General features: G+C 40.7%; 1 protein-coding gene across 11 annotated transcripts in view; it reads left to right on the plus strand.

Annotated features, from left to right (window-relative positions):
• The window catches only part of LOC108934193 (protocadherin alpha-C2-like), a 163,281-nt gene that overhangs the window by 38,485 nt on the left and 111,176 nt on the right, over positions 1-13,620 (plus strand). For 2 of the 11 annotated variants that reach the window (XM_029251189.1, XM_029251192.1), the window contains exon 1: positions 989-3,616. The exons of the other annotated variants lie outside the window; for them this stretch is intronic. In XM_029251189.1, the coding sequence (XP_029107022.1) occupies positions 1,241-3,616 (2,376 nt within the window). In that variant the 5' untranslated portion in view covers positions 989-1,240. Of the gene's footprint in view, positions 1-988; positions 3,617-13,620 lie in introns of those variants that run through there. 11 annotated transcript variants of the gene reach the window in all.

Raw genomic sequence — 13,620 nt, forward strand, 5'->3', positions numbered from 1 at the left:
GTGCTCTTTCCCCCTATTTCTTAAGTATTTTTATTCATTGTATTTGGTAGCTATGATGTAAGGGCTAAAATCAGCAGTCCTTCACATGATGTCGATACATTCATTTGTCTTTCTTGTTTGGATTCCGTCAGAAAATGCTACATTAACGTCATGTGATATTTGCACTATTTCCTTTTGTAAACATCATGACGTACTGAACAAGTTGTTTCATATTGTTCAGTCATGTTCTGAAATTGTACTGGCGTATGTTCTGAAGTGTCCCATACCTTAGGGTTTAACGTCATTTATGGTGATCGGGAAAATAGTGCAGCGGTGAATTTTGACTTAATTTGTATGATACATGTCATCATTACCACATTTTAAAAGTTCAAAATGCCTAAGTGAAATCAATGTTTTGATGCTGAAAGTGATGACTTGCGGAACTTACCTCGTGTTTGTATGTTGCACTTCAGTTCAAAATTATTACACACGAAAAGCTTTCCAACACTGATTTTTTTTTTTCCTTAGAATAACTCCAGTGCTGTAGGATCGTGCCGGTTAACAATCACTGTTCATCAGAAATGTTCAATATAATAAACCAGAGTTAATTACACATAAGCCTAAGAAATATGCCATTACAGCATTTTACCTTTCTTAGAACATTTTCTGAGTGGCTTGACTGTCGGCATCCTCATCACTCAACTAATATTAGTTTCTTTAATGATTCGATCAATGGAAAATGTGCAAGATGAAGACAGCACCTGTTTCTGACTGTGAACAAATTTGAGGCGATGATCATGGTACCTTGCATAACTGCATCATTATTCGAAGCATCTCCGTATCTTCGTATCATTCGATAATTAGTAGCATCGTCTCAATATTACAGTTGGTTTTAGATCGAGTAACATACGGAATATCCAGCCAAAGAACTATATGCCAAAGCGGAATGCAATGTTGAGACAGAGTTTTTTTTTCAAATTTCCGGGCACTGTTAGAAACGGCAGATGTCAGTATTGTTATGTACAAGGTAGTCAGAGGGCCATAGACGCCATTCCCCGTCATCCTTTGTGACTCACGGGCAGGAATTTAGAGGAGCCCTAGATAGAAATACACATCCTGAATTTAGCACGATTGCGCTTTGCTAGCAGTTTTGGCACATACTCAACCATATGAGCGATTGTGGACATGCAATCTGGGACATTAGATATTTTTCTCGGGATTTAATTTTTTTCAGTTTCTATTTTTCAGCAACGGTTTTATTATGGAATGCCTTGAATACAGAGGAACATTGGGGAATATTCGGACATTTCTCCGTGCAATGGTTTTTGTCTTTCTCTTCAAAATGAGTTATGGTGCGATTCGATATTCCATTCAAGAAGAGATAAAACCTGGTACGTTTGTTGGTAACATAGCCGGGGATTTGGGAATTCAGCCGAAGACATTGTTGGATCGGAGATTCAGAATGGTTTCTGCGGACAAAAGCGAGCTGTTTCAGGTAAACGAAAAAGACGGCGCTTTACTGGTTAGTGGTCGCATTGACAGAGAAGAGCTGTGTCAAGAGAATCCTGATTGCTACATAAATTTAAAAGCGGTCATTGAAGATCCTCTTGAAATACACCACGTTGCTATAGAAATTGTTGATGTCAACGACCACTCGCCTAATTTCGCAGACCGACAAAGGCGTCTGGAAATACCAGAATCGACCGTACCTGGTACTCGCTTCCAGTTAGCAGGAGCCCACGATCCAGACGTGGGTATAAATGCCTTGCGATCTTACAAAATAAGCCGAAATGAACACTTCGAGTTGAAGGTCGAAGATCGTAGCGAAAACAATAAAATTCCTGTGCTTGTTTTACTGAAACCGCTGGACAGAGAACGTACTGCTGTGCACGAGCTTCTCCTTACTGCTCTCGACGGTGGAAATCCACCGTTATCTGGTTTAGTTAATATCAGTATTGTGGTGCTGGACATTAATGACAATGTACCTGTGTTTGATCAGCAGAAATACTCAGTTAGCTTGCAAGAGAATCTCCCCATTGGAACAGTCATAATAAAAGTCAATGCTACTGATTTGGACTTTGGTGACAACGGAGTAGTGGAATACTCCTTTGGGGAAACAGTTAGAGGGAGAGGGTCTGAACTCTTTGAGCTAGATAGGAACAGTGGGGAAATCAGGGTTAAAGGACTTATAGATTTTGAAGAAAAACGATCTTATGAAATTCATGTGCAAGCTACAGACAACGGGCCGGTTCCACTATCCGGTCATTGTGATATTTTTGTAAGAGTAGAAGATGTCAACGACAACCAGCCAGAGATAGAAGTCACTTTCTTGTTAAACTCCATTCCAGAAGATGCCAAACTAGGCACTGTCGTGGCTCTAATCGGAGTCACCGACAAAGACTCAGGACTAAATGGTCAGGTTACATGCACCCTCGAGGAAGACTTTCCTTTTGAGCTTAAACCCTCGTCACAATCGAACTTTTATTCGGTAGTAACAAATGCATATTTGGACAGAGAAACTGTGCCTGAGTATGTAATAAAAATAATGGCCAGAGATTTGGGAAGCCCTGCACTTTTGACTTCTGAGTCGGTTACTATCCTGGTGACAGATGTCAATGATAACAGACCCACCTTCTCTGAAAATCCATATACGATGTATCTGGCCGAAAATAACGTGCCTGGAGTATCCATATTTTCAGTATCTGCAGTTGACTCTGATGAAAATGAAAATGCGCAGGTTTCTTATGTGATCGGAAAGGGTTTGAATAACACAAAACTGGCATCTTTTCTAAACGTTAACCCTGAAAATGGGAACATTTACGCACTGAAAAGTTTTGATTTCGAAAGAGAGAAAACCTTCCAGTTTCAGGTGGTTGCCAAAGACTCTGGGACCCCGTCTCTAAGCAGCAACGTCACAGTGAACATGTTCATTCTGGACCAGAACGACAACGCTCCAGTCATCTTGTCTCCGGTCAACAGTAACGGGTCGACAGAATTTGTGGAGGAGTTTCCGCGCAATGTGATCGCAGGACATTTGGTGACTAAAGTAAGAGCTTTTGACCCTGACATAGGATACAATGGCTGGTTATCGTTCTCTTTGCTGCAAGTTACTGACCCCACTCTGTTTGGTTTGGAGCGCTACACAGGACAGATCAGGACACTTCGGCCATTCATGGAATCAGACAAAGCTGAGCACAAACTGGTCGTACTGGTTAAAGACAATGGGAACGTTTCACTCTCAGCGACAGCAACTGTTATTATCAGAGCAACGGAGTCCAAAGAAGCTTTTGCGGTATCAGACGTGAAAAGCGCAGTAAAAAACGAAAAGGAGAACAGTGTCACTTTTTATTTGATCATCTCTTTGGGGTCTGTGTCCGTGCTCTTCTTCATCAGTATTATCATCTTGACAGTGATGCAGTGTTCTAAACCACGAGATTACTCCTCCAAGTACTCACGGGATTCTAATTACGTGGATACGAGCGGCAACGGGACTTTGTGCCACAGCATCCAGTACAGGTCCGGAGAGAAACGGTACATGTTAGTTGGACCACGAATGAGTATCGGTTCAACCATTGTCCCAAACAGCAATGGAAACACTCTTGTCGTATCTGAACACAGTGGGAGAACTTGTGGAGCGGTAAGCACAATACAAAATGTGCTCTTTCCCCCTATTCCTTAAGTATTTTTATTCAGAGTATTAGGTAACAATGATGTATGGGCTAAAACCAGCAGTCCTTCACACGATGTCGATACATTAATTTCTTTTTCTTGTTTGGATTCCGTCAGAAAATTCCACGTTAAGGTCATGTGATATTTTGCACTGTTTTCTTTTGTAAACATGACGCGCCGAACAGGTTGTTTTATATTGTTCAGTCATGTTCTGATGTTGTACTGACATATAAAGTGTCCCATACCTTAGGGTTTAATGTCATTTTTGGTGATCGGGAAAACAGTGCAGCGGCGAATTTTAATTTAATTTGTACTATACATGTTATCATTACCACATTTTAAAAGTTCAAAATGTCGAAGTGTAATGAATGTTTTGATGCTGAAAGTGATGACTTGCGGAACTTCCCTCGTGTTTGTATGTTGCATTTCAGTGCAAAATTATTACACACGAAAAACTTTCCAACACGATTGTTTTTTTCTTAGAATAACTCAAGTTCTGTAGGACGGTGCCGGTTAACAATCACTGTTCATCAGAAATGTTCAATATAATAAACCAGAGTTAATTACACGTAAGACTAAGAAACATGAGGTTACAGCACTTTACCTTTTTTTGAACATTTTCTGAGTCACTTGAGTGTCGGTGTCTATTAGTAGCATCTCCTCCGTATTACAGAAGTTGATTTTAGCTCGAGTAACATACGGAATGTCCAGCCAAAGAAGTGCATGCCAAAGCGGAATGCAATGTTGAGAGTGAATTGTTTCCAATTTTTGGGCGCTGTTAGTAACGACAGATGTCAGTATTGTTATGTACAAGGTAGTCAGAGGGCCATAGACGCCATTCCCCGTCATCCTTTGTGACTCACGGGCAGGAATTTAGAGGAGCCCTAGATAGAAATACACATCCTGAATTTAGCACGATTGCGCTTTGCTAGCAGTTTTGGCACATACTCAACCATATGAGCGATTGTGGACATGCAATCTGGGACATTAGATATTTTTCTCGGGATTTAATTTTAAAGTTTATCTTTCAGCAACGGTTTTAATATGGAATGCCTTGATTACAGAGGAACAGTGGGGAATATTCGGACATTTCTCCGTGCAATGGTTTTTGTCTTTCTCTTCAAAATGAGTTATGGTGCGATTCGATATTCCATTCAAGAAGAGATAAAACCTGGTACGTTTGTTGGTAACATAGCCGGGGATTTGGGAATTCAGCCGAAGACATTGTTGGATCGGAGATTCAGAATGGTTTCTGCGGACAAAAGCGAGCTGTTTCAGGTAAACGAAAAAGACGGCGCTTTACTGGTTAGTGGTCGCATTGACAGAGAAGAGCTGTGTCAAGAGAATCCTGATTGCTACATAAATTTAAAAGCGGTCATTGAAGATCCTCTTGAAATACACCACGTTGCTATAGAAATTGTTGATGTCAACGACCACTCGCCAAATTTCGCAGACCGACAAAGGCGTCTGGAAATACCAGAATCGACCGTACCTGGTACTCGCTTCCAGTTAGCAGGAGCCCACGATCCAGACGTGGGTATAAATGCCTTGCGATCTTACAAAATAAGCCGAAATGAACACTTCGAGTTGAAGGTCGAAGATCGTAGCGAAAACAATAAAATTCCTGTGCTTGTTTTACTGAAACCGCTGGACAGAGAACGTACTGCTGTGCACGAGCTTCTCCTTACTGCTCTCGACGGTGGAAATCCACCCTTAACTGGTATTATTAATATTACTGTTGTGGTGCTGGACATTAATGACAATGTACCTGTGTTTGATCAGCAGAAATACTCAGTTAGCTTGCAAGAGAATCTCCCCATTGGAACAGTCATAATAAAAGTCAATGCTACTGATTTGGACTTTGGTGACAACGGAGTAGTGGAATACTCCTTTGGGGAAACAGTTAGAGGGAGAGGGTCCGAACTCTTTGAGCTGGATAGGAACAGTGGGGAAATCAGGGTTAAAGGACTTATCGACTTTGAAGAGAAACGGACATATGACATTAATGTGCAAGCTACAGACAAGGGGCATTTCCCACTATCAAGTCATTGCGATGTTTTTGTAAGAGTAGAAGATGTCAACGACAACCAGCCCGCGATAGAAGTCACTTTCTTGTTAAACTCCATTCCAGAAAATGCCAAACTCGGCACTGTCGTGGCTCTAATCGGAGTCACCGACAAAGACTCGGGACTAAATGGTCAGGTTACATGCGCCATTGAAGAAAACCTTGCTTTTGTACTTAAACCTACATCACAGTCAAACATTTATTCGGTCATAACAAATGCATATTTGGACAGAGAAACTGTGCCTGAGTATGTAATTAAAATAATGGCCAGAGATTTGGGAAGCCCAGCACTGTTGACTTACGAGTCCATTACTGTTCAGGTAACAGATGTCAATGATAATAAGCCCACCTTTTCTCAAAATCCATATACGATGTATTTGACCGAAAATAACGTACCTGGCGTATCAATATATTCAGTAACTGCAGTTGACTATGATAAAAACGAAAATGCGCAGGTTTCTTACATGATTGGAAAGGGTTTAAATAACATTAAATTAGCATCTTTTTTAAATGTTAACTCCGAAAACGGGAACATTTACGCACTGAAAAGTTTTGATTTCGAAAGAGAGAAAACCTTCCAGTTCCAAGTCATAGCTAAAGACTCCGGGACCCCGTCACTAAGCAGCAACGTCACAGTGAACGTGTTCATTCTGGACCAGAACGACAACGCTCCAGTCATCTTGTCCCCGGTCAACAGTAATGGGTCGACAGAATTTGTGGAGGAGATTCCCCGCAATGTGATCGCAGGACATTTGGTGACTAAAGTAAGAGCTTTTGACCCTGACATAGGATACAATGGCTGGTTATCGTTCTCTTTGCTGCAAGTTACTGACCCCACTCTGTTTGGTTTGGAGCGCTACACAGGCCAGATCAGGACACTTCGGCCATTCATGGAATCAGACAAAACTGATCATAAACTAATTGTTCTGGTTAAAGACAATGGGAACGTTTCACTGTCAGCCACAGCAACCGTAATTGTCAAGGTCGTGGAGACCAAGGAAGCGTCTGCAGCAACTGATATCAAAAACTCACTAAAAAACGAAGATCAGAATAACATCACATTTTATTTGATGATTTCACTGGGGTCTGTATCAGCACTTTTTATCATGAGTATTATTGGCTTGATAGCAATGCAGTGTTCAAAACCTCAAGACTATACCTCCAAGTACTCACACGATTCCAATTTCGTGGATACGAGCGGGAACGGAACTCTGTGCCACAGCATCCAGTACAGGTCTGGAAACAAAGAATATATGTTAGTGGGACCCAGAATGAGTATTGGTTCTACCATAGTCCCCAACAGCAATGTGAACACTCTTGTGGTGTCTGAACACAGGAGGAGAGTGTCTGGAGAGGTAAGCAGTAGGTGGATTCTCTCGTCTTTAATTGTTTTTGTACATAGTGTTTATTAATAATGAAGTGTTATATTTTATAGTAGTGTTATTACTAATAATGACGTAAAAAGTAATCGCTTGAATTGACAAATGATAAAGCTGACATAATAACAGAATTTTTTAGTGTTATAGAATTTTGTTGTATACATCTTGGAGGTTTAAGGAGAGTAGCACGTTAATGTGTAGTGTGCTTTAACAATGTACTGAAAGAGAATTTTTTAAATTATAGTATTGTGCAGACCTTAATGTTCGTATCCCATCCATTCAGTTTTTTTTCTGATTGTTGGATTTATTCGGAATTTTGGAATATATTACATTTAACTTTGTCATAAATGAATCTCCATTATATAACACAGTAAAAGTAAAAAACATAACGGAAACTCAAATTTAATACTGGAGACGATGACTTCCTCCTTTTCGTTATTTTTGCTTCATTATATTGCACTCAAATTGTTATACGTATGCAACTTATAGACTCTGTCTTGGAAGAGGTACTATGATATCCTAAGGATACAGTAACTAGACTTGACTGAAAATATATAGGCTACCTTGAGGTGGACTGGTGTGCTGTCTAGAGTGTGCCCACCACCGGAGTGTCCCCAGTGGTTCTGGGATGGGCATCAGACCACTGTGACCCTGACCAGGACAAGCATTGAAAGTGAATGAGTGAAAATGGCAACCTATAAGCTGTTTTGGGGGAAAAAACTCTTTGTGACCATATTTTGCTCATAGACACTTAACTAGACCTACAAAAGGATGCCTTTTAACTCCAAATTAAACACAATAATTTTATATGAATTTATTAGTTTCTTACATTGCATTTTATAAAATCTTGTCCAGTTTTCCTGGTAGAACTTTAGACTTATTGATTTTTGTCAGCATTTGTTTATTCACTTTTAAGGCCCTCTGACTTAGTACAAATGATTTACAACACTGAGAGAGTGAGTGACTTTAAGCCCCTGATTCAACATTTCAAAGTTGCTGAGGTGCAGACTTTCACTTGGCCATTTCAAAACCTTGTTTCTTTTCTTTTTCAGTTGTTTAGTCTACCAGTGTAGGTGTGCTTGGTATCATTGTCCTGTTGTGTGAGACTTTCAATGTTACTTTAATCTGTAAGACTGGTGTTTTCACTTCAACTTCTAGAATATACAGTTATAGAAAGAAATTTATGTAAATCAGTGATTACAAGAATCCTGTACCCTGTGGTTGGGAAACAGCCTGAAACAATCACCCCTACACCACCATGTTTTACAGGTGGTATAAGATTCTTGTGGTGATATGCAGTGTCTATACTGGTTTTGTCTGGTCAAAGATCAGTGTTCCAAAAGTTTTGCGGTTCATTTAGCAGCAAACCTAAGCTATGTTGTCTTGTTATTTTTTTCAGAGAAGAAGTTCTGTCCTATCTGCACTTTCCTGACAGACATAACTTTTCTGTGTTTTTGTAAAGGATGCAGTCATGCAATCTAATATTTACTGTGTTTACAGAGGTGTGTCGATCCCTAAATGTAGCTTTTTGACACTTTCCATTTCCTCTGAGCATTATATGGTCTGATCTTGGAGTGAATTTGCTTGAGGTGCTAAATTCTGAGTAGATTGGCAACTGTCTTGAGTGTATTCTTGTCAACAATCTTTCTTACTGTTGAATAATTATTATTTGGAAATGGCTTTACAACCCTTCCCAAGCAGCTGAACATGAACATTCACGTCTCACAGATTATCACAAATATTGTCCTTGGCATGCTTTGTTAAGACAAACTTCTATGCTCCAGACCAATCTGCCATAATTTCAGCCTTTATAGGTAGGTCATAGCACATTCTAATGGTGTTGTTATGGAAGCAGTAACAGTACTTTTTCAGGCATGGATTCCACATGTTGACTTATGTGGTTGAATAAACAATGATGGAGTAAAATCTGTTATGTGTTATTTGTCAAAACTGGCTGGATTTATCAACTATTAAGCATTGGTGAGGACATGATAATTTAGATATGTCCTGATATGTAAAACCATAGAACTGAAAGACTATGTGTTTTCTGTTTCACATTACTTTTAGTATTTTTGATCTACATGAGCTTAGTAGACAGGAGTTATCTGTATAGCAAATGACAGCAAAAATAAACTACAACAACTCAGAGCACAAGTTAAAAATAACTGAGAACTAAACTATCAATGGGCACATGGGGTAGCTTTCCATGGGTTTGGGCAACAGTGAGAGAATCTGTGCTTTTCCTCCTCACTGGTCACCCTGAAGCAGGTGGCATCCAACATTTGGTTCACTTTGAATAGATATATGACAACATCCACTCTTGATTGTGTAAATAGGACTCTAGCCCTGTCCAAGGTCTTTTGCAGTGCCATCTCGTTGCATGGCATATGTCATATGACATATGACTATACAACATCTATGTAAAGAACTGCTTTCTAATGGAGAAAGGAATAAAAATTTTGCAAATGTTCAACTTTTTCTGTCCAGGCCAGAAACGGTAGGTGTCAGTATTGTGAAGGATACAGTCCATAGTCTCAAAGGCACCACACGCACATCCCGTCATCCTTCATGGAACGGCACAGACGGATATATAAGATCAGCCTTAGAAACATGCGCTATCCCTAGGACGACTGCGCATTGTTGACTAATATTGTACATATATTATCATAAAAGTGAGTGTCGATATGGCAGCTACCCCATGAAAAAAGAGTTTATTTTGAATTTCGATTTTCTGTGCTGATAGCGTACGACTGCGATTTTGTTATGGAATACCAAGCTTGCCAAAAGAAGCTGGAAAATATACGGGCGTTTCTATCTTTTATGGTGATTTTCTCTCTGATCAAAATTTCTTGCGGAGAAATTCGCTATTCTGTACAAGAGGAGGTAAAACTGGGCACGTTCGTCGGAAACCTTGCCGGGGATTTGGGAATTCAGCCGAGAACACTGGCAGACCGAAGGTTCAAAACGGTTTCTGCGGACAAAAGAGAGCTTTTTCAAGTAAACGAAAAAGACGGCGCTTTACTGGTGAGTGGCCGTATTGACAGAGAAGACCTTTGCCAGGAGAATCTTCATTGTTATGTCAATTTAAAAGCGGTCATTGAGGATCCCCTTGAAATACATCGAGTTACAATAGAGATTGTTGATGTCAACGACCACTCGCCTAATTTTACAGACCAACAAAGGCGTCTGGAAATATCAGAAACGACCGTACCTGGTACTCGTTTCCATTTAGAAGGAGCCCACGATCCAGACGTGGGCACAAATGCCTTGCGATCTTACAAAATAAGCAGAAATGAATACTTTGAGCTGAAGGTCGAAGATCGTAGCGAAAACAATAAAATTCCTATGCTGGTTTTACTGAAGCCACTGGACAGAGAACGTATTGCTGTGCACGAGCTGCTCCTTACTGCTATCGACGGTGGAAATCCACCCTTAACTGGTGTAGTTAATATCACTATTGTGGTGCTGGACATTAATGACAATGCCCCTGTGTTTGATCAGCAGAAATATTCGGTTAGTTTACGAGAGAATGTCCCCATTGGAACATTTGTAATAAAAGTCAATGCTACTGATTTGGACTTTGGTGACAACGGAGCAGTGGAATACTCCTTTGTTGAAACAATGAGAGGAAGACGATACGAAGTCTTTGAGCTGGATAGAAACAGTGGGGAAATCCGGGTTAAAGGACTCATCAACTTTGAAGAAAAACGCTCTTATGAGATTAATGTGCAGGCAACAGACAAGGGATCTGTTCCTCTATCAGGTCATTGTGATGTTTTTGTAAGTGTAGAAGATGTCAACGACAACCAGCCCGAGATAGAGGTTACTTCTTTGTTAAGTTCCATTCCAGAAGATGCCAAACTCGGTACCGTCGTGGCGCTAATTGAAGTCACCGACAAAGACTCGGGAGTAAATGGTCAGGTTACATGCGCCATTGAAGAAAACCTTGATTTTGTGCTTAAACCTACATCACAGTCAAACATTTATTCGGTCGTAACAAATGCGTATTTGGACAGAGAAACTGTGCCTGAGTATGTAATTAAAATACTGGCCAGAGATTTGGGAAGCCCTGCACTGTTGACTTACGAGTCCATTACTGTTCAGGTAACAGATGTCAATGATAATAAGCCCACCTTTTCTCAAAATCCATATACGATGTATTTGACCGAAAATAACGTACCTGGCGTATCAATATATTCAGTAACTGCAGTTGACTATGATAAAAACGAAAATGCGCAGGTTTCTTACATGATAGGAAAGGGTTTAAATAACACTAAATTAGCATCTTTTTTAAATGTTAACTCCGAAAACGGGAACATTTACGCACTGAAAAGTTTTGATTTCGAAAGAGAGAAAACCTTCCAGTTTCAGGTCATAGCTAAAGACTTTGGGACCCCGTCACTAAGCAGCAACGTCACAGTGAACGTGTTCATTCTGGACCAGAACGACAACGCTCCAGTCATCTTGTCTCCGGTCAACAGTAATGGGTCGACAGAATTTGTGGAGGAGATTCCTCGCAATGTGATCGCAGGACATTTGGTGACTAAAGTAAGAGCTTATGACCCTGACATAGGATACAATGGCTGGTTATCGTTCTCTTTGCTGCAAGTTACTGACCCCACTCTGTTTGGTTTGGAGCGCTACACAGGCCAGATCAGGACACTTCGGCCATTCATGGAATCAGACAAAACTGATCATAAACTAATTGTTCTGGTTAAAGACAATGGGAATGTTTCACTCTCAGCCACAGCCACCTTGATTGTGAAGGCAGTGGAGACTAAAGAGGTGTTTGCAGTGACTGATACTAAAAACTCGCTAAAAACTGAAAATGAGAAGAACTTCACATTTTATCTGATCATCTCTTTGGGGTCCGTTTCAGCGCTTTTTGTCATTAGCATTATCTGCTTGACAGTGATGCAGTGTTCTAAACCTCCAGACTATACCCCCAAGTACTCACATGATTCAAATTATGTGGATACGAGCGGCAACGGAACTTTGTGCCACAGCATCCAGTACAGATCCGGAGAGAAACGGTACATGTTAGTTGGACCCCGAACCAGTATCGGTTCTTCCATTGTTCCCAATAGCAATGCGAACACTCTTATGATCTCTGAACACAGGAAGAGAGCTTCTGGTGAGGTAAGGATGGTTCTGTTTCAGGATGTTTGGCCAAAAAATTAGCATAAAATGTATTTCCTTGATGGAGATTTTCTTTACATTAACTTTTTTGCTATAGTCACATTTTCATTTTGATTCATTGATTGCTCTTTATCCATGACTTTGCTATATATAATCAGTATGTTTCAAAACTCAGTCACTCTCTAACTTAGAGTCTAAGTCCAAAAGTTACGAACTTACTGCCATTCACCCCAGGGTAATTTTAGAATGTATTGGCAGAATTATCATTTTAAAACATTAGTTGGTCATCCAGCATTTAATGTAATTTTAGGTATTGCAGTTCATTTTGAATGTAGCTTCCGGACGAGAGTCCGACGCGGTCGTGTTGCTGTGACGTCCGAACACGGACGAGAAGTAAAATGACCTCACGTCAGAGTGTTTTTATAAGTGCGCAATGTAAAGTGTAAAGTACGGTGCAGAATTGAAACGATGAACGCAGGACAATGAGACACAGTGCATTTTCACAAAGTAGAAAAGTAAGACACGAATCTGAGAGTAGTTCTTTAACACGGACGGAGGTGTGACGAAATAACGAACTGGAACAATGGACCTGGATAGGAGTACAAAATGTAAGAGTAGACAGGACAGGCACTCGGGACTGGAACATAAACACCTATGAGACAAGATTTAGGAAACGGATAACTGAAGTTCGCCAAGAGAACGCAATAAAACAATGATTAAAAATCCACGATGTATCCTCAGACACTTGCTCCTTTTATATCTCACTAACCACCAGATTATGAGGTGCATGGGTCTGGGCTAGTGGCACTGAGTGGCCTCTCCTTTGGCCCATAGCGATGTTGTCCGTGTGGGTCGTGACATTGATGTGTTTCCCAAGCTAGTCTCAGTGTGATATATGAAGAGGCACTGATTAACTATTTGCATGACAGCTGCCATGGGTGATCAGTGACAGTGATGTGTCCCCTCAAAATATTGTAATCCGCATCATGTAAAATGGTCTCTTGTTGTTCACAACTGTGCTTGTGGATTGTACACAGTCTACCTCATCTAGAAACTAAAATTAACATTACTGTCAGAATGGTATTTTAACTTAAAGCTGTCCCCTCAAGGAGGAAAAGCTGTTTGCCCAAACATTGATTTAGAATAGGGTTTTTAAAAATGGGTTAGGATGGAGATGTGTGGGGGGCGCAGGGGTGGGGAAGCATGGTGACGCAACAGGTTTGGCCTGTGCCTACTCTCTGGTGGGTCTGCGGTTAGAGTTCTACTTGGGGTGCCTTGTGATGGCCTGGCGTCCCTTCCTGGGTGTGTCTCCCCCCATCCAGCTTCGTGCCCTGTGATGCTGGGTTAGGCTCCGACTCGCCGCTACTTCACTTGGGACAAGCAGTTTCA

The sequence above is a fragment of the Scleropages formosus genome, chromosome 4 (assembly GCF_900964775.1).
Source record: "Scleropages formosus chromosome 4, fSclFor1.1, whole genome shotgun sequence".
Taxonomy (NCBI): Eukaryota; Metazoa; Chordata; class Actinopteri; order Osteoglossiformes; family Osteoglossidae; genus Scleropages; species Scleropages formosus.